At 43.4% G+C, this 22,852-nt stretch overlaps 2 protein-coding genes across 2 annotated transcripts; both read left to right on the top strand.

Moving 5' to 3' along the window:
- Positions 1–3,625: 3,625 nt before the first annotated feature.
- On the top strand, positions 3,626–8,504 carry LOC127782606 (uncharacterized). Its single transcript, XM_052309875.1, has 10 exons — positions 3,626–4,122; positions 4,247–4,314; positions 5,287–5,357; positions 5,778–6,020; positions 6,611–6,774; positions 6,938–6,993; positions 7,081–7,133; positions 7,250–7,358; positions 7,443–7,540; positions 8,169–8,504. The coding sequence occupies exons 1-10, from the start codon at positions 3,791–3,793 to the stop codon at positions 8,238–8,240; spliced, it is 1,266 nt and encodes a 421-aa protein (XP_052165835.1). The 5' UTR covers positions 3,626–3,790; the 3' UTR covers positions 8,241–8,504.
- A 1,545-nt stretch (positions 8,505–10,049) lies between these two features.
- Positions 10,050–15,908, top strand: LOC127783323 (protein ecdysoneless homolog). The gene is made up of 5 exons (XM_052310580.1): positions 10,050–11,376; positions 12,202–12,534; positions 13,474–13,610; positions 14,235–14,398; positions 14,894–15,908. Exons 1-5 carry the CDS (start codon positions 10,199–10,201, stop codon positions 15,065–15,067), a joined length of 1,986 nt encoding a protein of 661 aa, XP_052166540.1. The 5' UTR covers positions 10,050–10,198; the 3' UTR covers positions 15,068–15,908.
- Positions 15,909–22,852: the final 6,944 nt, after the last annotated feature.

Raw genomic sequence — 22,852 nt, 5'->3', positions numbered from 1 at the left:
TCGCCGCCGCCGTCCACCCCACCGCCGTCCCCAGCCGCACTCGCCGCCGCCGTCCCCCGCCGTCTCACGAGTGCTAACGGGAAGAGGTAGAGGGAGAGAGAGAGAGGAAGAGTGGGAGAAAGATGAGGAAGAATGGGTATAGAGGCTGACGCATGGGTCCCGCTGTCATAGACTCAAAATAGAAAGGATAGATGGAGAAGCTATTGGAGTAAACAACGAATTTGACTTGACAAATGAGATGGAGAGTTGACCAAATAGACATTTGGAGAGTCGAATTTAGAGAGACTGTTGGAGATGCTCTTAGCTAGAACATCGTTATCTAGTTCGAACTCATGCTTTTTGCTCAACTACGTCCAAGTCAAAGTAAGACGACATTATATGAAGGCCATGTTGAGAATTTCTATCTGAGGTCAGGCGGCAAATATTCTCCCTTTGACATAAAGAGTTGGCAAATATTCCAACCGAGTTTTACTAACTGGTTTCAGGATCAGGAATAAGATTGAGTCATAGTTTTTAAGGAAAAAATACGAATTACCCCCCGAACTATCGTGGTCGTCTGAATTACCCCTCTGAACCACAAAACTGGATATTCTTCACCTCCAGCTATGCAAACCGGACGAATTACCCCCTCGACCCAATCCACGGTGTTTTGGTCTACGTGGCATACACGTGGCATCACAGTCAGCGTTTTTTTAATAAAAAATGGTGGGACCTGCCTGTCATACTCTTCCACTTTCCCCTCTCTCTCACTCTTCCTCTCTTCTCTCTCTCACTCTTCGTCTATCTCTCTCATGGATCGGCGGCGGACGGCGGTGTCGCGGTGACGGGCGAGCGGAGACGACTGCGGGCATGGCGCACGGGGGCAGACGGCGGCTACAGGCATGGCACACGGTGGGCGGACGGGGGTGTCGCGGCGACGGCCAAGCGGAGGTGACTGCGGCAGCGGTTGCCGACGCTGCTGGGGAGCAGTGGCGGGCGCGGCTGGACGAGCGGAGGCAGCAGCGGCGGCGGGCTCGACTTGGCGCCAACGCCGCCTCGTGCCCCGCCGTGCCCGTGGTGCCCATGGCGCGCGTGCAGCTAGAGCTTCTCCCGGTGGTGTGCGAGGGCGACGCCGCCCGCCGCCCGCAGTGGATTTCCGGCCGTCGGACGCCGCCCGCCTCTCCACCACGCCCCCGCTGCGCCTAGCGCCGGCCACCAACTCGCCGGCCACATCTGAGACAGAGAGAGAGAGAGAGAGAGAGAGAGATTGAGAGAAAAGTGGGGAAGAGAGAGAGGTGGGAGAGTATGATAGGCGGGTCCCACCATTTTTTTATTAAAAAAACGCTGACTGGGATGCCACGTGTATGCCACATAGACCAAAACCACCGTGGATTGTGTCGAGGGGGGTAATTCGTTCGGTTTGCATAGTTGGGGGGGGTGAAGAATGTCCGGTTTTGTGGTTCATGGGGGTAATTTGGACGACCGCGATAGTTCGGGGGTAATTCGTACTGTTTCCTAGTTTTTACTTTTTAATAAAAAGGTAAATTAGATCCGTGCAATTGCAAGTGTGCACAATTAGATAAATATTATTATAATTCGTCTATTCGCAGCCGTGCCACTAGAATTTTATAAAATTGGGACCATGCTACTACCGTCACGTTTTCCATCCACATCTCCTTCCTTTTCTGTCTTCATTCTTCTCTCTTCCCCAAGAATGGTGGCGCCGCCGCACCCACACCTGAACCCGCTGCCGAAGTAGCAGGCATGAAGACAGCGGCAGCCATTCTGTTGGTGGCGGCACTGGTGGCGTCGCACTGCATGGAGATGGCGTAAGCGATCGACACTTGCCATGAACAGATCCTCGTGGCCATCCACTCCACCGTGAACGCGCAAATCAGCGGCGACATCATGGAGCTCACCGCTAGAGCCGCCATGGTCGTGCCCGGCGCGGCAATGCTGATAGCGAGGCTCCACAAGGAGATCCATGCGCCGCCTTCCCCAGTGGCGGCAGCGGCGATACTAGCAGCAGAGAGCCCGAGAAGGACATATCGCCCTTCGTTTCCGTCTCAAGAGAGTCGCACTCGGCACCGTAACACTACAAATTCTCCTAGCGCTGTCGTGACGGCCACAACCGTCTTCATACATGCTGCTCCGACGACTGGTTCGGGTGCGGTGGCACCACTGTTCTTGAGGAAGAGAGAAGGAAGAAGACGGAAAATGAATGAGATGGATGAAAAATGTGATGTCAGTGGCACGGTCCCAATTTTATAAAATTCCAGTAACACGGCAATAATAGATGAATTGTAATGCATTTATGTAAATAAGCACATTTACCCTTGACAAAAGAAAAATGGAAAGCACAACTTATCTCTACTACTATAAGAGTGGGGTCCTCCTTCTACCCCTCCTATCGTTCTTAGCGCGTCCATGCGCTCCGCGTGAGTAACAATCGTATTCAATATTTTATTCTCGGTCACTTTTCTATCCCATCTATAATTATATGGGATTGACATGTGATAGTACGTAATGAGACACAGTCACAGTCATGTTTTTAGTTTCAAATTTAAAAAAAAAGCTCAAAATAATACGATGCAATAATGTCACCACATTTTAGAAAAAAAAATGCAAGCTTGACCAAGCATGAGTGCATGACTATAGCTTTTATCTATAAAATAAAAAAGGACTGTAGCTTATTGCGCTTTTATTACAAAGTCAGTTTCTATATAAAATTTGCATAAAAATATTCGATTTAAAGCTGCATACAACAGATGGCAACCGTGACAACCGACAAGGAACCCAACATGCGGTGTGCCTCATGCTAGCAAAAGTTGGTTTTTTTTTTTTAAAAAAAAACTCATGCTAGCAAAAGTTGATGCAACAGAACAAACACGCGTTCAACTCCAACGGTTGTATTACTTGTATGTGAGCTAAACTCAAAATATAGTTGGGCCTGACTACAATGCCATCTCAAGTCAACAAATGATATGAATTTCTTTTTAGAACTCATCATCATTTTAGTGAGAAAAAAAAACAGACCTGGTATTCTGGTGGTTGTACATTATTCGTCACAACCTCTAAGCCTACCAAAATATATATCAGTGTATAATTCGTTAGATAGTTTTATATTGATGATGAAAAAGCGTGATTTTTCTTAAAGACAGACGGAACGTAGATAAATTTGACCAATTTCTCAACAGATGATCCAAACCATTCTTTTCTTTTAGATTCGGTAACATTACATCCCTACCTTAAAAAAAGGAGAATGTATATTTTCCTTCGGCTAACAAAACAACTACTTCCTTCGTTTCACAATATAAGACTTTCTAACATTGCCCATATTCATTTAAATGTTAATGAATCTAGACATATCTATGTGTTAAATGAATCTAGACATATGTATGTGTTTAGATTCATTAACATCTATATGTATATGGGCAATGCTAGAAAGTCTTGCATTATGAAATAAAGGGAGTATGTAACAGTATCTCGGTCAAACGGAATGATACGTAACGGTATCTGGTTCGAACGGGATTACTGTAGCATGAAAAAAAAAAAAGAAAAAAGAAGAAGCATACTTTTCCCTTCCAAATTGTTTTTTTTTTCCCTTCGTCACCGTCATCGCACAGTACAATCATTGTCATCTTCCCTGCTCATCCCGAAGCTTCTCTCCTCCTCAGACCTCACCTCCACGTTCTCTCAGGCAAGCGAGCCCCCCCTACCTTGCCTCCGAAGTAACCGCCGCCGCCGCCGCCGCCGCGGCAGCTAGGTCACCGAGCCCGGGCCCACCCTCCCCTCCCCTCCCCCACGCCGGATGATCGCCGCCGGCGCCGCCTCGATGGGCCGCGCCACCGCCACTCCAGCCCACGGGGCCCATTCGCGGTGGCCCCGCGCCGTCGCGCGCCTCCGCCTCGCGTTCCGCTCCCCGGCGCCCGCGGCCAGCGGCGGCGCGCGGTGGATAGGCTGCTTCCGCCCGGCGCCACCGGCGGCGGTGAAGGAGGCGAAGGGGAAGCGGCCGGAGGTGGAGAAGGAGCCTGCGCGGGGCGGAGGGGAGGACGTGTGGAGCGCGCAGGCGGAGGCCGAGGTGGCGCAGGGCGGGGGTTTCCCCGAGCACCTCGTCGTCATGGTCAATGGCCTCGTCGGGAGGTGGTGGATCCGTGTTACTGTTTGTTTTTGGTTCATCGCTTTGCTTGTCAGCTCTGATGCAACCTGCTGGCATTTGGCTTGCAGTCGTAAAATTAGCCCGGTTGGTTTTTTTTTTTTTTTGCAGCGCGGATGACTGGAAATTCGCGGCGGAGCAGTTCGTGAGGCGGATGCCGGAAAAAGTGATCGTGCACCGTGAGTACCCCCAATCGATCCACAGGCAAATCTATCTCTTGCGGAGTTCAGTTGCTCTCTGAATTGTGGATTGTAAAGCAAAGTAAGATCTTTTCGTTTGTGTGCCTATTCGCATGTCTTGGGGGTGATATCAGGGAAAATTAGAATGTTGGGAAAGTTTTGACCTCTCGGCATAAAAACCGTGTTTTGGTAATCTATATAGCGTAGTCCCACTTTGTGGAAGAAATCGAGTTTTCGTAATCAACATGCTAGAGTGCAGGCTACGCTGAAGAAATATGGTTTGAGCATGCAGGATGGCAACATGAACATGCCATTGAGACCCAGTCATTTAGGAAAAACATATTAACCACTTGTGCCAACTTGCTAATAATTGTCTAGTTGGGCCTGACTAAAATTAATTTTCTAATTGTGTGAGACCGTGGGAGAATCGGTAGTTCACAAATTTTAATCATACTTATACTTAAGTTACTATATGAGAGAGAAACATAATGGTAGATCCACCAACCAGTGTGACCAAATACATTTGATTCTGTTGAAATATAATTACATCCATGGATTACATAACTTGGAGTGGGGATGAAGTAACAGAACCTGCCAAAAGACCACCATAAAGAACAGTAAGGATTTATATGACAAAGGTTGCATTGACCAAGTTAGCGCCATCAGCTAGTTGCAGCCAAATCTTAACAATATACTGCTGTTTGTGTGTGATATCTATCATTTAGAATTTCATTCTTGTTGTTCCAGAATTATCAGTTTACATGACCTGGTTCTAGATAGTTCCATTCAAAGAAACTCTTCAAGCCAATCATCTTGCTCCTCTTTTTTAGATTGTGCAGAGGTAAAAGTCTTTTAGATTTCAGGATGATGGATATGATGATACATCATTTATCATTCCTTCTCTAGTTATGGTTGTTTCAGTCACTATCTTGTTTTCCTGTAATAAGATTTAGATTGCCACTTTGCATGCAGGAAGCCAGTGCAATTCGGCTACACAAACATTTGACGGAGTTGACCTGATGGGTGAAAGGTTGGCAAATGAGGTACCTAATGACTTATTGCTCAAACTAAATTTTGTCCTCTGTACAAACCTTTGTAGTTGTTTGATCGATTTTTTGTGTGCACTTGACTATTTATCTTGTCATTGCATATGCCCTATGGTTCTTGTTGAAGCTATTTATTATAATTTTCTTAGTTTGCATCTGGTAGATGAAATGACGTCTGTTCTAAGCTGATTGATAGAAAAGTAGATATAGTTATTAGGGAAAAAAAGGTGATAAAATGGTGAAGTTGTTACTTTTTAAATCTTATTCTACAGAATTTATAACTATCCTTCGGATGAAAGCGTAAAATCAAAATTGATCTACATTGATCCATGGGAGTTTGTTTTCATAGTTCAAACTTGTAAGTCTTGTGTATTCAGCTACATCATTTCATATTGGAAGCTAACTAAATTATTATAGGTTTTATCAGTTGTAGAACAAAGAAGAGGTGTGAAGAAGATCTCATTTGTGGCACACTCTCTAGGTGGCCTTGTTGCTAGATATGCTATAGGGAGGCTTTATGAACCAAATAACAAAACTAAATCTTCTTCGGAGAAGAGCAGAGATGAAGGTGAGCGCTTGGAGGGTTTCATTGCTGGCTTAGAACCTATGAATTTTATAACCTTTGCCTCACCGCATCTTGGTTCAAGTGGAAACAAACAGGTAAGACTAATATCCTTTATTGTTTATAAACTAGACAGATCAGTTAACCATCTCTTTCTCTTTTTTTAACTTTGCATAACTACCCACTTAAGTTGCCTCTCCAAGAACAGGTTAATTGGTAGCTCCTGTTAATTGCTACTCTTATTTAATTACAATTATTGAAAGTACATATGAGGTTCAAATTTTGAAGTACTTTTGGAGACAAAAAATTCTGGAAATTGTTATTCATCAAGCAACTTCATAAAGATTAATATTATGGATTTTACTTTTGTTGCTTTCAGCTTTCCTATAGATTGCTTGCAAATATGTAGGTGCCTTTGTTTAACAACATTTAAATTCTTCAGTAATGTCAGTCTCATATGGTTTCAGTTTTATGAGATGGCATACTTTTGTAGAAAAATATTTCTGAAGTAGTTAATTAGTCCAACAACTCGATAATGACTAATATTTTTGATTTTGCTTGTTTTACTTTTTGATTCTCTAGAGTTTGCAAATATGTAATCAGTTAATCACCTTGATTTAACCTGAAGTAGAACAAAACATTTAAATTCTTCAGTAATGTTAGTCTCATGTTCAGATTCTTCCACCAGCTCCCTTTCTTATGTGGCCTGCCTTTCCTGGAAAGAAGAGCTTCGGAAACTGCACATTTGCTTGTTGGGAGAACAGGAAAGCATTTATTCCTTACAGACAATGATGATGGCAGACGCCCACTCCTCCTTCAAATGGTTGATGACTGTGATGATATAAAATTCAGGTTATTTTCTGTATGATTTATGTTGTCTTATGTGTTTAAAATGGTTGGTGAATGTAAATGTACAGAAATGAAGTTCATTTTCTGTATGTTTACCTTCAGTTTCCCAAAGTAGTCCAAAAATGTTTGGGTATCATTTCTGAGCACAATATGTTCTGTTATGCAGATCAGCGTTGCGCTCTTTCAAACGACGTGTGGCATATGCTAATGCAAACTTCGACCGTATCCTTTAACAATTAACTGCTTCGCTGTTTACTCTGAATTTTCTAGCTAGCTTCTTACAAGATATGCACTTAACTAAATAAAAAGATATGGTTGGGTGGAGAACGTCATCAATCCGTCGCCAACATGAGCTACCAAAAGTATGTCTTAGAACTATATTCATGCCTAAAGAAACCTATGGAATTATTACATATTTCTTTTCTGTTCTCTTTAAATTGTTGGTTTACCTTTCTTCTGCGGTTCTGCCTCTTCTCAGCATCGACTTCTTGTTCGTGATGAGAAATATCCTCATATTGTCCATGTTGATAAAGGAGCAACGAACAGTAATGAAGCAGAAGCTCGTTCTGATCTTTATGACCCAGAAGGTATATTTTTCTGTTTGTTAGTTATCCCGAACTGTCAAAGTTGATTGTTCATCAATAGATGACAAAAATCCCTTCTATTTGCAGAGGAGATGATTAGAGGCCTTACACAAGTACCGTGGGAACGTGTTGATGTGAGCTTCCAGAAAAGTAGTCAAAGATTGGTTGCGCATAACACCATCCAGGTGTGAACTTATTACTTTTCCAACCTGCAGTATATATTTTGAGCAAAGTCGTCTTCTTTTCTACTGGTGCCTGAAATTTTGAATAGATAATTGCGGAGTGGCATCTTAACTGTGATTATTCTAAGGAAGTTGGGGTATGCAGTAGAATTTAAGATCTTATGTGCTTTTCTGTGAGTTGCATCTAGTGAAGTATTCTATGATAAGATTTCACAAAAAGTACTTTGCATGGAATGACCTACATGCAAGAATGTGAGAAGTTCCTTATTATCCTTCAAACCTTCAATCTGGATGGAATTGACAGCCACATTGTTACATCTTCCACACTATCAAAGTATAAAAATTTGTGGGGGCGTATCTTCTTTGCTGCAAAGATATCTTAAAGTAATGTATTGTAGTGTGTTCCTACAAGCCCATCAGTATTACCAACTCTTTTCTGTCTTGAAGCATCGACATTCTTGTCCACAAGATGCCATCCATTTAACCATGAAAATGCCATGGTCTTTCTCAACTGTTATTTCTCCGTATTGTTGTTAACTGATCCATTATTTTATATTGCAAAAGCCAGAGATGCAGATGCACAACTTCTCAAATCTGACCATACTTTTCTGTACTCTGACTGCTGTTCCAGGTGAAGAGCTATTGGCTAAACTCAGACGGCGCGGACGTTATCAATCACATGATGGATAATTTTATCGTCTAGTCCCTGAACTCTACGTGCTGCACTGTACCAATATTCAGAGAATTTTAGCGATTGGCAATTCAATTTTGCTTAGGTATTTTTTTTCCCTTGTAGGTTACAGTTCTCATAGATAATGTGATTCAATTATTTAGGTTTCACTCTAAATGTTTCTGATCCCCATTCTTCCCCATTAACTTAGTTATCACATCCAAAGTGTATCATAACCTGTACCCTCTACTGTATCAGAGTACAATGAAGCTAATAGATATTTCCTGTTGAATTGTATTTATATGTGCAAACTATTACAATAATCAAACTTATGTATTGGAGACTGTGATTCGGCTAAAAGGATAAGTGAAAAAAAGATCATCTTTGCTCCCTCTTATTTATCCCAAAATAAGATCATCTTTTTAACAACCATTACATTAGAGTTGATGAAATTAGAGAACAAATACATTAGAACTAAAAGTGGGAAGCAATGCATTGGGATTTAATAAAATGTGGATTTTTCAATCTTTTTTTCTATTGGTATGTATGGGACGAGTGAAAAAGTTATTTTGGGATGGAGGTAGCATTCAACAACCTTCTTGTGTTAAATCCGAACCATTAAGAACTTAAGATGCCGATTCTCACTAATCTTGGATAAATTGGCACATTTTGAGTAATTTCCAGTAAATTGAACGAATTCGAGATGACGATTAATTGACACATTTTGAGTTATTTTCGATAAATTGAAGTCAGCTCTAGATAATCAAAACTTATCAAGATTGTAAACCATGCTTGGCACAGCTCCAGCAGAGCTGGAGTTACTGCTTCATAATTTCACTCCAGAACCAACTCAGAGTTAAATTTAGGAGTTAGACACTACCAAACAAGCCCTACTCATTAGGAGTTAGACACTACCAAACAAGCCCTACTCATTACTGTACTTCTAAGGAGACGACTCTCGGTTGGGCGCCCGATTGGAAGGGGGAAAAATCGGGCTGACGTCAGCGCCCGATTTATGTACAAAATTACTTTAAACTGATTTTTCTCTTAAATTATTTATCCAAATCATGATCCGATTGTACCATTAAATTTGTTGCAATTAAATCTTCAAAACAAGACCACACATGGATATATTCCGACGAAAAAAAATTAGCTTATTATTGAATTTTTTTTAAATGTTGCACGATGTTCCACCAGGTATATCGGAATTGTTTCATTAAGTAGATCGAAAATGTTTCACTCGTTTAAATCGGGCGTTGTTTTACCTTATATGAAAACAATGTTTCAGCAAATAGCGAAAGAATGTTTCAGTTCGCTGCAACATTATATCTATACATAGTAAAACACTGTGAGTACTCTAGGTGAAACATTTTTCGGTGGAACAAAAAATAAATAAAATTCCCTTAATAGGGGGTTTCCAAAATATGTGGGTGTTTTTTGTTGTAATGGAGTATTTCAGTTCACTGCAACATTAGATCTATACATAGTGAAACATTGTGAATATACTAGATGAAACATTTTTGGTGGAAAAAAATAAACCAAATTATCTTAATAGATGGTTTCAAAAATATATGGGTTTTTTATTGCAATAGAGTTATTTGTGTGTGAACACGTGATGGGCCAGGTGGAGCGCAGGCATGCGCGCGCGACCACGACTTTTCCTCCCCTCACCCGGTCGCCCGAGCGTAATCGTTATCGTACTTCTAATTTTCTCTTTCAAGAATATGCTGATGTGTCAATTTCCTCAGGACCTTTCCTGAACTCGCGTAGCGATGGCTTCTTTCCAAACTGCCCGGCCCATCTGGCCCGCGCTAAGCCCAAATCATTTCCAGACAACCCCAAAAAATCCAGCACCTTCTCGCACCGCCGCCGCCGTTCACCGGAGTCTCCCTAATTAACTAAACCCAAACCCCGAACTCGCCACCGCCTGTCCGCCTCCAGAGTCCCAACCGCCGCCCTCGCCGTCGTCTCGTCTCGTCTCGCCCGCCTCCATGGCGACCTCCGCCTCCGCCTCCACCTCCAGCCCCTTCCCGTTCCCCGCCCGCCGCCCGCCGGACGACACCCTCTTCTACGCCGTCTACCCGCTCCCCCTCCCCACCGCCCTCCCGCCGCCGGACCTCCACGCCGCGCTCCGGTCCCTCCACCTCTCCCTCTCCTCCCACCTCGCCCCCTTCCTCGCCTCCCACCTCTTCCACCGCGACGCCTTCGCGCTCACCATCCCGCCGCCCGACCACACCGCCGCCACCTCCCCCTGCGCGCTCTGCGCCTCCCCCCCCGTCCCGCACCTCCACGGCGCGCTCCGCTTCGGCGACTCCCTCGCCGACGAGTGGCTCGGTGTCTCCCTCCTCTTCGAGCTCACCCGCGCGTTCCCGAGCCTGGCCGCGCGCGCGTGGGACTCCGACGGGGAGTTCCTCCTCATCGAGGCCGCCTTCGCGCTCCCGCGGTGGCTCGACCCGGACACCGCCCCGAACCGCGTCTTCATCTTCCGCGGCGAGCTCCACATCCTGCCGCCGTCGCTCTTCTCCGGGACGCCCTCCCTCGACGCCGCGCTCGCCGCCGTCCATGATGACGCCGTCGACACCCGCGCCCCCGACGCCGTCCAGGCCGCCATACAGCGCCGCATCGCCGGGCTGCCTGAGAAGGCCTCGGAGAACCTCCACACCGCGCGCGTCATTGTCCCGGTGCCCGTGGCGAAGGTGCTGAAGGAGGAGCCTTGCTTGATCGCCCGCGCCGTCGAGGGGTTCTATGACCGGGACATAGACACCATGAAACACGCGGCGAGGATGGAGAAATTCCTCAGGGGACCTGGCGGAGAGGGGGTTGAGATGGTGAGGACATCGGTGCGCATGACGCGGGCAATGTACGCGCAGCTCGTGCAGCAGAACTTTCAGGCACCGAGGGGTTACCCCATGCCGAGGAGGGAGGAGGGGCCGGAGAAGTGGATGGAGGCAGAGTTGGGGATGAAAATTGCTTGTGGGTTTGAGATGATGTATCAGGAGAGGCGGCGGGAGGGGGAGGAAGGGAAGGGGAGCACATGGGAGGTTTACAGGAAGAGCTTGGAGGCGACAGGGTGCTTCAATGGTCTGCTTCCTGGGTCAAAAGAGTACAAGAGGGTTATGGAGGATGCAATGCAGTATTACAAAAGCTCGAGTTTGTTTTCACGAACAAGGTAATTTTGGTATATCTTTTTTAATCTTGTGAAATTAGTTCTCTAGTACTAGTAAATTGTCATGTGCGAGCATAGTTGGCAACCAGTTCAAACAGAATTAATTTGCTTTCAGTTCTCAACTTTCAAACTTGAAAAAACCATGTATAATTGATGCCTTGATGGTCAGTTGTTAATTTCTGTGAGGTACAATGTTACAATCAACAATTTAACCTGCTCACCATTAGGGATGATTGTTCAATTCTACCAGTAGTCAGTAACCATGTCCATGTGAAATGTTAGTTCTAGGAGTGTTCTAATAATGTCATGTGAAATTAGCTGTCTAGTAGTAAATTGTCATGTTAGAGCATAGTTTGCAACCATTTCAAACACTAGCTGAATGTCCGCGTGTTGCAACGGAAATTTTAAAAAGAATATCTTATTATACACATTTTAGAAGCCCCAAACAAATTATCTCTATCCTTTTTCTCTAATCATCTAAGCTGCTTTTGCCCACTTTCATATGGGAATTTGGAAGGCACATACACCCTGACAACAAGGACCCCCACTTGTCAAGGGGTTAGTGGTGGTGGATGGCAGATTCACCACTCACCACCACCATTGTAGTCTTTTAAAATTGTATAGATATAAATATAGATGTATAGATAAATAATTTGCTTTCAGTTCTCAACTTTCAAACTTGCCTTGATGATCAGTTGTTAATTTCTGTGTGAAGTACAATGTTAAAATCAACAATTTAACTTGCTCTCAATTCTTTCAGTAGTCAGTAACTATGTCATGTGAAATGTTAATTCTAGGAGTGTTCTAATAATGTTTGTGGTATGCTAGGGAGATACTAAGTGCTCCTGTGCGTCGAATTGATGAAATCCTTGCCATGCCATACTCGGCTGAGGAATTTGAAGGCAGTGACCTTCCTCCGAGCGACGATGACTCTTGGTTGTATAATGGGGAGGATGAGTTAGCTGCGGAACTCTGTGCAAGGCAGCAGGAAATGGAAGAGTATGAAACTGCAAAACAATACAGAAAAAGTCAAAGGAAAAATGTCTCAGGCAGTTCTAGCTCGCAGTCAAACGAGTTTAATCTTGGAGAGATTACAGAGTCCATGCAAGAATTTGTTCACAAAATGTCAAGCTTTGAGGGAGCTGAAGTTCCTGCAAACAGGTTTTCTTCTAGACTTATTTAATGCCTCTGTTTCATGTGCAGTTTTTCTTCTATTCTGTTAAATCGAGGATTGTCTACATCAGTGATTCAGCTTTAATTGTCCGTTGGTCTTGTTCTTAGATAATTTAACATAAGTGACACATTTTTTTCTAATATTTTCCATTATGGATAATTTTCCTTTTGCACTTCAATTCGAACACAAGTCGAAAAAGTCTAAACCACCATCAGAGTAAGGATAGGTATGTGATGAAGTCTGCTTAACATGAAGTGTTCACGTTCATTTGTCAACAATCAAGATGCACTAATATAACTTATCAAGTCCTATAATCATGAATCTAAACTGGCTATACCATGTAATGGTGTATGATACCTGGAAAGTGGAAGCCTAAAACTTCTGTAATTCTCTTACTCCAATTTTAGAGCACCTTTATAACTTAGATTTTGTCCTTGTTCAACTGATTGAGTGAATTACCTTATTGCTATTTGTATCTGAATTTTTTTCCCTGTTTGGAACCTCCTTCACGTTTTTGTATGCTGGTTGTATTGGATGCATTTCTTATATACAAATTTTCAGAGCTTGCACCTGAGGATTGACATTTGACTTTATCACACAATGTTAGCCTAGGATCTGCCTGTGCTAACAGTAACCCGCATTTTGTGGTCCATCTCTAGTTTAAACAGTTGCAGCTTTCCATCTTGGGTTTTGTATAGCATGTTTCTTATGGAATCTCAGTTACCTGAGCATTTTAGTAAAGGAAAAAATAGAAGGAAAAATACATACTCGAACATTGGCTACTTCAGGGATGGCAATAGGACTTTGTTGTGTAAAAGAATTCCGCACAATAACACTTTATGTGACTATCTTGTGATACACCTGAGACATGTCCTACTGAGATGTCTGCGTCTTTGAATACTCATAAGTCATTTTTGTTCATGTAGGAAAGACATGGAATCAGTGGATCTGGATGTCAACCAGTTCTTCAAGGCCATGGAATCTGTGCTAGGTCGTTCAAAAGATGAACCTGGCAATGAAGCCGGGTTTGATGGAAAATCTTCATCATCTGACATAGACCTTGGTATTTCTTTTCTTCATGTCATGCAAATGCTATTTCATTTTACTGCAGTTTTCTGCTAGGTGCTAACTCACATGGTCAGCTATTTAGTATTGGTTCGCCCGATACTACCTCATGAACGAAGTGTACTTTTTTTGTTCATCTTTCTTGGGGGTTTATTTTTTGGGCCGTGAGCTGTGAGTTCATATGATTCAAGGAGTATGACTGATTTCAAGAACTGAAGCAATAGATATTAACATCATTATTTTCCTTTATTTTCTTGGTTGGGGTTTCCTGGTTGGAGATCATTATGAGGCGCATTGAAATCTTCTGCTTCTTCATTGCACATTTCGTACCAAATACTCTGGTCAAATCGATCTCATTCTAATCCTATGTCTTTTTGCTCGACTATATGGCTGGTAACTGGACAAATGTTTATGCCCTTAACTGTGTGTAAAGGGTGATGTAGTAATCTGTGGTCTGTTTGGCATGGGTGGAGCCTCTTTGAGATGCAGTAGTATGAATAGTTCTCTTGAAACATCAATATACATAAATTCACAAATTCCTTCACCGTATTAGCCAGTCATTTCGTATTCTGGTTTGGTGTGAACTGGATCTTACTAATTAAGAATGCTTTTAACTGTGCAGAAGACGATTCTGATTATGGGAGTGATTTCGGCGAAGAATCTGGTGAGAAGGGTATGGATAATGCTTTTATGGAATCATATTCTGATGCACTGAATAAAGAACTCAGTATGACCACTATAGAGAAAAGTTTCGCTCGTGCACCGCACCCTGATACCAGCAATGAGGTAATTCTGTCCCATTCTATCTCATGGTTATGTTTAGCACAGATCGCTTGTGTACTTCTCAAACTATGAATATGAATATTGTTGTGATTCCTGAAATTTCATAGTAAGTTAAGAAAACATACTTGGAAGTGCATGGAATGCACATACTCTTTTGGTTTAAAATCAGTCATGGATGATTGTTTATTACTTCCTGAAACTCTATTAATATTGAAGCAGTAATGACCCACAATCTTCATTTTTTATTTCCTTGTGGGTAGTAAAAACATGTAAACTTGCTACTGGCGATAAATCAGTTCACATGAGTTAATGAGTAGTTATGGTCAATTAGTTGTCCAAACTGAAGTCTATCAGTAATCTTTCTTCCATTGTAAACAAGTTGGGATAATGGGTTTTGTATCAGATTCCTGAAAGAAACTTGGTTACGATTTTTCGTAGCACACTTGTTCAATTTGACTGATCCTACTCTAAGAAAATTTTGGTATATTTTGATTTCAGGGTCCATCAGGTGCTGCAGATACTGATGGGAAGATGACCCCAGTTGATGTGGACCTGAACCTTGTTGAGAGCTTCCTTAACTCTTACTCCTCTCAACAGGGTCTCCCAGGCCCAGCTTCCAATCTGCTGGGACTTATGGGTGTAAAAGTACCTCCTGATGGTAAAAAGCCGTGATCTTTTTGTTTGTACCCATGCACATCAAATTTCTGGAACCATAGCAAGAACATACATATGATATTTATTGCAAAACATAGGAGATCATGGTCCAAGTAGTTTTCTTGTATGTTCAAACCTCAAAGAAAGGAACTGGAAGTAGGACTTGTGACTTTGTGAGAGCTCAAGCGGTCAGCTTGGTCTCTCAACCGGCATCATTTGGATAAGTAAAATTTTGGCCTGACAAGCATGTTCCGTTCCTGTATTCCCTGTACTGCTCCGGTATCATTGGAAGACGTAGGGCTCACTCAACACAGGCCATGGGTGTGGGACAACTATGTACTATGAGTCTATGAGACAACTATAGTCAAAGCAGCTAGCATTTATATGTGGTAGTAGCTAATACTGTTGTATTATGCAATTCTGTAACATGTCTTTTGAGATCTGACATGTATAGCAAGCAGTTGTTTATGCAGTTCTTGGAGTAGCATATTTGTTCTGAGGCATGAACAAACTTCAGCTACCTAACAAAAACTGTTCTGTACTCGTACCTACTCGTGCTGTTTGTCCAGTACAGATCTGGAGTGTGTTGATCTCACATTGCAGACGGTGCATTCATCTCACACGGTGGAAAATACAGCTATCAAACAAGCAAGTTTAACCTCATGGGGGGAAAAATTAATCATCTCACCGTAGAAGCCTGTTTGGAGGGCTTAAGATTCTGATAAGGAGCTGGTTGGTAACTAGTTTTTGAGAATCTGAAAAGGCTGGGTTTTTCAGCTTCTAGCTTCTAGTTCATTTTCTGAATTCTACAATTACAACTTCTCAGAATCTGGACTAGAAGCTAGATTGTTTGCGAGAGTTTCTGATTCTGGAAGAAGCTAGACTGTTTGCTAGAAGCTTCCCAAACAGGCCCTGTAACTACAACCTAGAAGTAACAGGTACATATCGGTCAGCGAAAGGCATCCTTTCACGCATTAGAAAACAACATTTTTGCACTTACTCGAGGAACAAGTCAATTACACGTGCAAAAAACTGCCAGAGCTTTGGACTAGGAGTAGTGTTCAATGCACAAAATCTTTCTGAAATGATCTCGTCAGACAAAGGAGATGGGAAACAGCTTCAGCTAGCTCCCTGCCTCTTGGACGTGTCAAAAGGATGCAGCCCATCCCAATTTTCTGCAGCAGCCGGAACCAGAGTGACATCTTGCTTCGTTATCAATTAAATAAAAACCACTTTTTTAACCGTAAGTCCAACATGGCAGCTATGGAAAGCTGAAAGCTCCATGGAAATCAGGGCATCTCAAGTCAAGAAAATTACGAGTCACCTTCTCCAGTACTACCAGTCCGTGTATACGTCCTCATCAGATCAGATATTCGCACTGATTCCTGTCGTCATGTACGCGGCCACAGGCAAGTGCATTTCCCTTGGACAAACAATTGACATTTGACAGCGCTTCAACTCTTTTTTTTTCTTTAAATAAAAACCACAAACTTAATGCTCATAAGACTTGTATACTCAACCCTATAAACTCACAAATAGACATCCTACCATATAAACAAATCTCAGAAGATTAAGTTGATATATCTTATCTCGTTGTTGATATACCTACGAGCACCTCGGAAGACTGGGTTGAGGCACCTCATAAGATTGGGTAAGGGCACCTCAGAAGACTGGGTTGGTATATCCTGTCTCGTTGTTGATGTATCTATGAGCACCTCAGAAGACTGTTATATCTTGGCTCTGTCAATGTACCTATGAGCACATCGGAAGATTGGGTTGGTATATTTTGTCTCGTTATCGACGGGTACGTCATCTATCACTGAAAGAACAATTAGCCGTATATGCGAGCACCCATATCAAGTCTATTACTTTAACCCGTGTGGCTATTACTTTAACCCGGATGGATTGATTCCACTAAAAAAACTTAACCGGTTAAGTTATACTTCGCTACAACGCTTCAGCTCTTTGATTTAACTGTAGAAACAACGTCTGGGTGGATATGTAAAGCAAATCGAACCCCATTCAATCTATCTAGTTTATTTTTTTAATCACTCTTACCAACTTCACTTTCTTTGTGGATATAATTGGAACCGTTTAATTGAACTTCGGCTCCAAGAGAAATGAAACCAGAGTTGGAGCACTGTCAAACATGCTCTACATATATAATTAGACAAGAGTACCGTACATACCAAAACAACGTATAGGACTAGATTAGTCAGGAATGATGTATGCTCCTTTGTACTCATTGCGTATTATACACACCACCAAACCAAACTAATCAATCAAATGATCCATTCATCCATCATCCTTTGCCCTAAAAAACAAACTTAGAAGAGAATATCCATTTTGTAACTTTCTTTGCATCCTATCATATCCATCGTCCGTGCTGGTGAATGGTGATGCCTCCCAAGTGCCATTGTTGGATGGGGTTACGTCAACCTCACAGGTGAATCTGACAATACAATATTACCTTTTGTATATGTATATTCAGTATATTTACTAAACTGCAAAAGCTGACTTTGCAACTCCTACACTGATATATATCTTAGATATCTATAGGAGTATTCTTTACCCTTATATGAGTACTAACCATGATTAAAGAAATTAATTAGTAACCCAACTACGGAGCAGGGAAGAATATATTTTCAAAAACTAATGAACTGTTCTAGGGATTAAGTTTGATGGCGAGCATGCTGAGTTGCCAAATCCGTATGAATAGATTTAGATCAGTTAAATAGCTCAATTAATACTTTAATAAAGTGTTTAGAGTAGCCTTAAAAAATAACAGTTAGATGTAGACATACTACACTACTACCACTAGTAGTAGAAGGCAGAAGGTCCTAGACATCAACCTCCTTCGAAAGTTCAAATTACGGCGGTAGACCACCTACATCAGTATGGCCACCTGTGGAACATGATACAATGAGTGCGCCCCACTGACTGAACAAAGGGACTCCATTACCTAGAAGCCAACGACTAGTGGAATCTACTCGGCCAAATCCGCATATAGATTACAATTCATCGGTGCAACAAGAACTATATACATTAGAGCATCTGGAAATATTGAGCCCCACCTAAATGCAAGTTCTTCTCTTGACTAATAGTCCAAAACAGAGTCTGGATAGCAGATCGACTACAAAAGAGGGGGTGGGCAAACCAGCTCCTCTATCCTCTTTGCCGCACTTCGGATGATTCAGCTTTACACCTTCTAGCAAAGTGTAGACCATCCAAAAGCATCTGGGTGGAGGTGCCAAGATGGGAAAAAACATATCTCAAACTGTAATAATGGGAGGATTGCACATCGATGGAGGACTTGTGATACAAAATTACGCATGCGGCCCACAGCCCGAAGAAAGCCTTGAAATCAGCTTTGGTCGTGTTTAGTTCCATTTCGTGTTTAGTTCCATTTCTAGTATACGGACACATATTTGAAGTATTAAACGTAGACTAATAACACAACAAATTACAGGTTTTGCCTGTAAACTGCGAAACGAATCTATTAAGCCTAATTAATCCGTCATTAGCAAATGTTTACTGTAGCACTATATTGCCAAATCATGACGTAATTAGGCTCAAAAGATTCGTCTCGCAATTTACATGCAAACTGTGCAATTGATTTTTTTCCACATTTAATGCTCCATACATATGTCCAAACATTTGATGTGACGGAAAAGTTGGAAGTTTGAAGGAAACTAAACACAGCCTTTGCTAGTTTTACTCTTTCTCTATTCTCTATCAATATACAAAGTGGTAAAGCTTTTGCCCCTCCTTAAAAACAAAAAAGGACTGTAAAAACCAAAAGAAAAGAGTACGAATTAGCCCCCCGAACTATCGCGGTCGTCCGAATTACCCTCCCCCCACCGAACCACAAAACCGGACATTCTTCACCCCCAACTATAAATACCGGACGAATTACCCCCCTCGACCCAATCCACGGTGGTTTTGGTCTACGTGGCGTACACGTGGCAGTCTAGTCAGCATTCTCTTTATAAAATAATTGTAGGACCCACCTATCATACACTACTCTCTCTTCTCTCTCTCACTCTCTCTCTCTCTTCTCTCTCTCACTCAAGAGGCGCGGCTTCCCCCCCTCCTGTCAGCCACGAGGTGCGGCTTCCCCCCCTCCCTCGACTACGGCGGGGGATGAGGAGCTCGCCGCCGCTCGCGCCTGCCTCTGCGCCAGCTTGCCCCGCCTCCTCCGCCACCGAGAGAAGAGAGAGAGAGTGTGTGTGTGTGCGTGTGAGAGAGAGAGAGATGACGACCGCGTGATGACGACCCAGCCGCTGACCAGCCGTCGGAGAGGGAGGCCGACGCCGACGAGCGGCGCCTCCGCCGGAAGATCTTCAACCGGGAGTCTGCGCGCCGGTCCCACGCGCGCAAGCAGCGGCACCTCGACGAGCTCCACGCGCGCGCAGGGCAGGGGTGGGGGTAGGGGCGGAGGCGGCTGGGGGCGGCGGGCGCCGAGTCCAGGGCTAGCGGGCGCGGAGGAGAGGCCGGAGGCGGGCGCCGAGGCCACGGCTGGCGGGTGCGGAGGCGAGGCCGGCGGCGGGCGCCGAGGCCTCGGATGGCGGGTGCGGAGGCGAGGCCGGCGGTGGGCGCGGAGGCAAGGCCAGCTACAGGACACCCGGTTCAGCTCCTCCGCCACCGGTCGCCCGGTAGCGCGGGCAAGCTCCGCCTCAACAGTCGGACGCTCGGGCGAGCTCCACCTCTGCCGCCGGCCGTCGAGCGCATGTGCTGCCTCCTCGGCAGTTGACCGTCCGAGCGCGTGAGCGTGAGAGAGAGAGCGCCCGTTGCCGCCACCACTCCTACCGCCATCGCCAACTGCCACCGCCGTCGTCAACTCGGTTCGGAGAGAGATAGAGCTCAACACCTTCCCCACCTCAACACCTCTTGGATCTTGGAGGTGGAGGGATCGATGAGCGCGCTGCGGGCAGCTCAACCTCTCCGAGCTCGGGGACAAGCGGTGGCTCGTCGTCGTCACCCTCATCCCCTGCCGCCGCCGCCTACCGCCGTGCGCGTGAGAGAGACTAAGAGAGTGAGGATGAGTGAGAGAGAGAGAGTGAGTGAGAGAGAGAGAGGGGGGAATAGTGGAATATGAGTATGACAGGTGGGTCCCATAATTTTTTTATAAAGAGAATGCTGACTGGACTGCCACGTGTACGGCACGTAGATCAAAACTACCGCGGATTAGGTCGAGGGAGGTAATTTGTTCAGTATTCATAGTTGGGGGTGAAGAATATCCGGTTTTATGGTTCGGGGGGGGGGGGGAATTCGGACGACCGTGATAATTCGGGGGAGGGAAGTTATTCGTACTTTTTCCAAACCGAAAACCGGGGTACACTATTCAGATCTCCCCTGTCGCTTTTCCCCCCGGCTGCTCCTGCACCTGCACCTGCACGGACGGAACCACGTTTCCGCATGCGCACCGACGACTTTTCGCCGCATGAAAACCCCTTCTCAGGCTACCAGGCAATGGGAGAAATCGCCTCCCAACAATAGGAGGAAAGCAACAACCACCTGACCCAAGCCCCCAGTCCAGGTAGGAGGAGTCCACTACACAGTAGTAGTACACACTAAGAGCTGCTTGCTCGGGCCGGCGTACGTGCGTGCTCGCGACGAAGCTTCGTTGGGGCGGACAAATTCGTTCACCTCACTGTCTTCTCTTCTCGGCGGAGATGGAGATGGGCTTGTAAAATAATAATAATAATAAAATTCTCCGGGTCTATCGTTTTTGAACGACTAATAGGCTGTATCTAAGAAGAAGAAGATAGAGAAGATTGGAAAGATACGCAAAACGAGGTGAGCTATTAGTGCATGATTAATTGAATATTAACTATTTTAAACTGAGCTATTAGTGCATGATTAATTGAATATTAACTATTTTAAACTTTAAAAATAGATTAATATGATTTTTAAGCAACTTTCCTATAGATTTTTTTTTAAAAAAAGTACCGTTTAATAGTTTGGGAAGTGTGCGCCCGGAAATCGAAACAAACAATCTCACAATCACCCAGGGCCGAACGCAGCCTAAAGACGGGGACGTAGAAACAACGAGCTTTCCGGGAACAGCAACGCAGGGGCGATCAGGCGATGGATGAATCGATCGATCGATTGTTGGGACCCATTCATACATGGCGCCACTATAATGTGATTGTTGTTCGCTAGTTAATCTATAGCGAGCTAGTCGCTGCAACTTGCATTGAATCTCGTATCGATCGTAGTACAGTATTAGCAACTTGCTTCTCCTGCAATGGCGATGCATAATTTGGTTGGTGCGTGATATACCCTGCTCCCCTCCGGCCCGTAATTGTCACACCTGACGTCATCCCATCTTTTCCAAATGTGCAAATTTTCCTACTTGAACCTTATTAAAACATACTCCCTCCTTTTTGTTTAACGCCGTTGATTTTTTTAAATATGTTTGACCGTTTGTCTTATTTAAAAATTTTTATAAAATATGTAAAACTATATGTATACATAAAATTATATTTAACAATAAATCAAATGATAGGAAAAGGATTAATAATTACTTAAATTTTTTGAATAAGACGAACGGTCAAATATTTTTAAAAAAATCAACGGCGTCAAATATTTTGAGATGGAAGGAGTATATTACTACCACACTATCCACTAATTTCACCTCACTTCGTGGTGAGCCAGTGGAGGATATTCGGGGGGACCTTTTTTTGGCTGCATATATACTTGCAAGTATGCTCACATTGCAAGAGGTCAAATTTCCATCTAGTGGTGAACATTGAAGGTTAAGATTATGTTGTCATAATTCTCTATTCCGTTGTACGATTTTACGATCCTAATCAAAGGACCTATGGCTTTATTATTATTTATTTATATGATTTGCGGATCCTACCTAGAGATCTCTAATTCTAACATGTACACTTGATTAAAATTAACATGCATTTAAGTTAATCCCTTTTTATATATTCTCACCAACTTGGGCTTTTGAGATTGAGCTGATTAGTGCATGCCACTTAATTAATAGTGTTGATGCCTCTTGTTTTTTACCTTTTTTTTGTATGACTGAAGTGAAATTAACGCTCTTTTTCTATTTTCTATATTAGTATAGTTTTTTTTTGAAAAGAACTATATTAGTATAGTAGATTCTTCTAAAAAATAAATTGTTGGCACGTTGACTTGTTGGAATTATTATTTTTCAGATTTCCTATGTGATGAGAAATGCATAGGGGTTTTCCGGCTAGCTCCACGAGGTGGTGGGCTAGATGATCTGGATTCGAAGTTTCACTCTTTCTAATTATTTGATATTAGTTTTAGATTTCCTAGCTATGTGATCTCGGCTGACATCTCTGATCTTTTTTTACCATCGGGGCCTTGCGATTGTAATTTCCTAGCAGCTGCAGCGAACATTCGGTAAACTTACCCTTACCTCGCACATAATTGGATAAGCATTTCTTAATCAAGAAGCATTGGACTGTTACGGAATAGCAGATGACAATAAGAGTTGCAAATATGCAAAGTTTTTTTTTATTGTTTTGCTTTTATGCAATGATTCTTGCTTACATCATCGATGATATTAGCCAAGATCTTTTGATTCCTTTTGGCTGCTTACATGCGGGCTTGTTGCCCAATCTAGCGAGCTTCACAAAGCAAATTGCTCGTAGTGGGTATCGATAGTATGTCTCCCTGCATGTGGGTCCCGTCTCAGAGATGCTGCTGCCATTTTCGAAAAGGGAAAAAAAACCTAATATTCTACTAGTTTAATATATCAAGAACTAATTTTGGATCAAACAAGGTTAAGCTCATGGTATTAAACAAAAGCTGTGGTTG

This window comes from Oryza glaberrima, chromosome 8 (genome assembly GCF_000147395.1).
Source record: "Oryza glaberrima chromosome 8, OglaRS2, whole genome shotgun sequence".
Taxonomy (NCBI): Eukaryota; Viridiplantae; Streptophyta; class Magnoliopsida; order Poales; family Poaceae; genus Oryza; species Oryza glaberrima.
This window is presented reverse-complemented; position numbering and strand designations above follow the sequence as displayed.

Bases quoted from the DNA above. Each gene is read 5' to 3' on its own strand.
- LOC127782606 (XM_052309875.1), top strand. From the start codon at position 3,791: ATGATCGCCGCCGGCGCCGCCTCGATGGGCCGCGCCACCGCCACTCCA. The intron at 4,315-5,286 runs GTGAGTACCCCC...CTTTGCATGCAG, and splicing joins GGAAAAAGTGATCGTGCACC to GAAGCCAGTGCAATTCGGCT. The intron at 6,994-7,080 runs GTATCCTTTAAC...CTAAATAAAAAG, and splicing joins TGCTAATGCAAACTTCGACC to ATATGGTTGGGTGGAGAACG.
- LOC127783323 (XM_052310580.1), top strand. From the start codon at position 10,199: ATGGCGACCTCCGCCTCCGCCTCCACCTCCAGCCCCTTCCCGTTCCCC. The intron at 13,611-14,234 runs GTATTTCTTTTC...TTAACTGTGCAG, and splicing joins ATCATCTGACATAGACCTTG to AAGACGATTCTGATTATGGG. The intron at 14,399-14,893 runs GTAATTCTGTCC...TTTTGATTTCAG, and splicing joins ACCCTGATACCAGCAATGAG to GGTCCATCAGGTGCTGCAGA.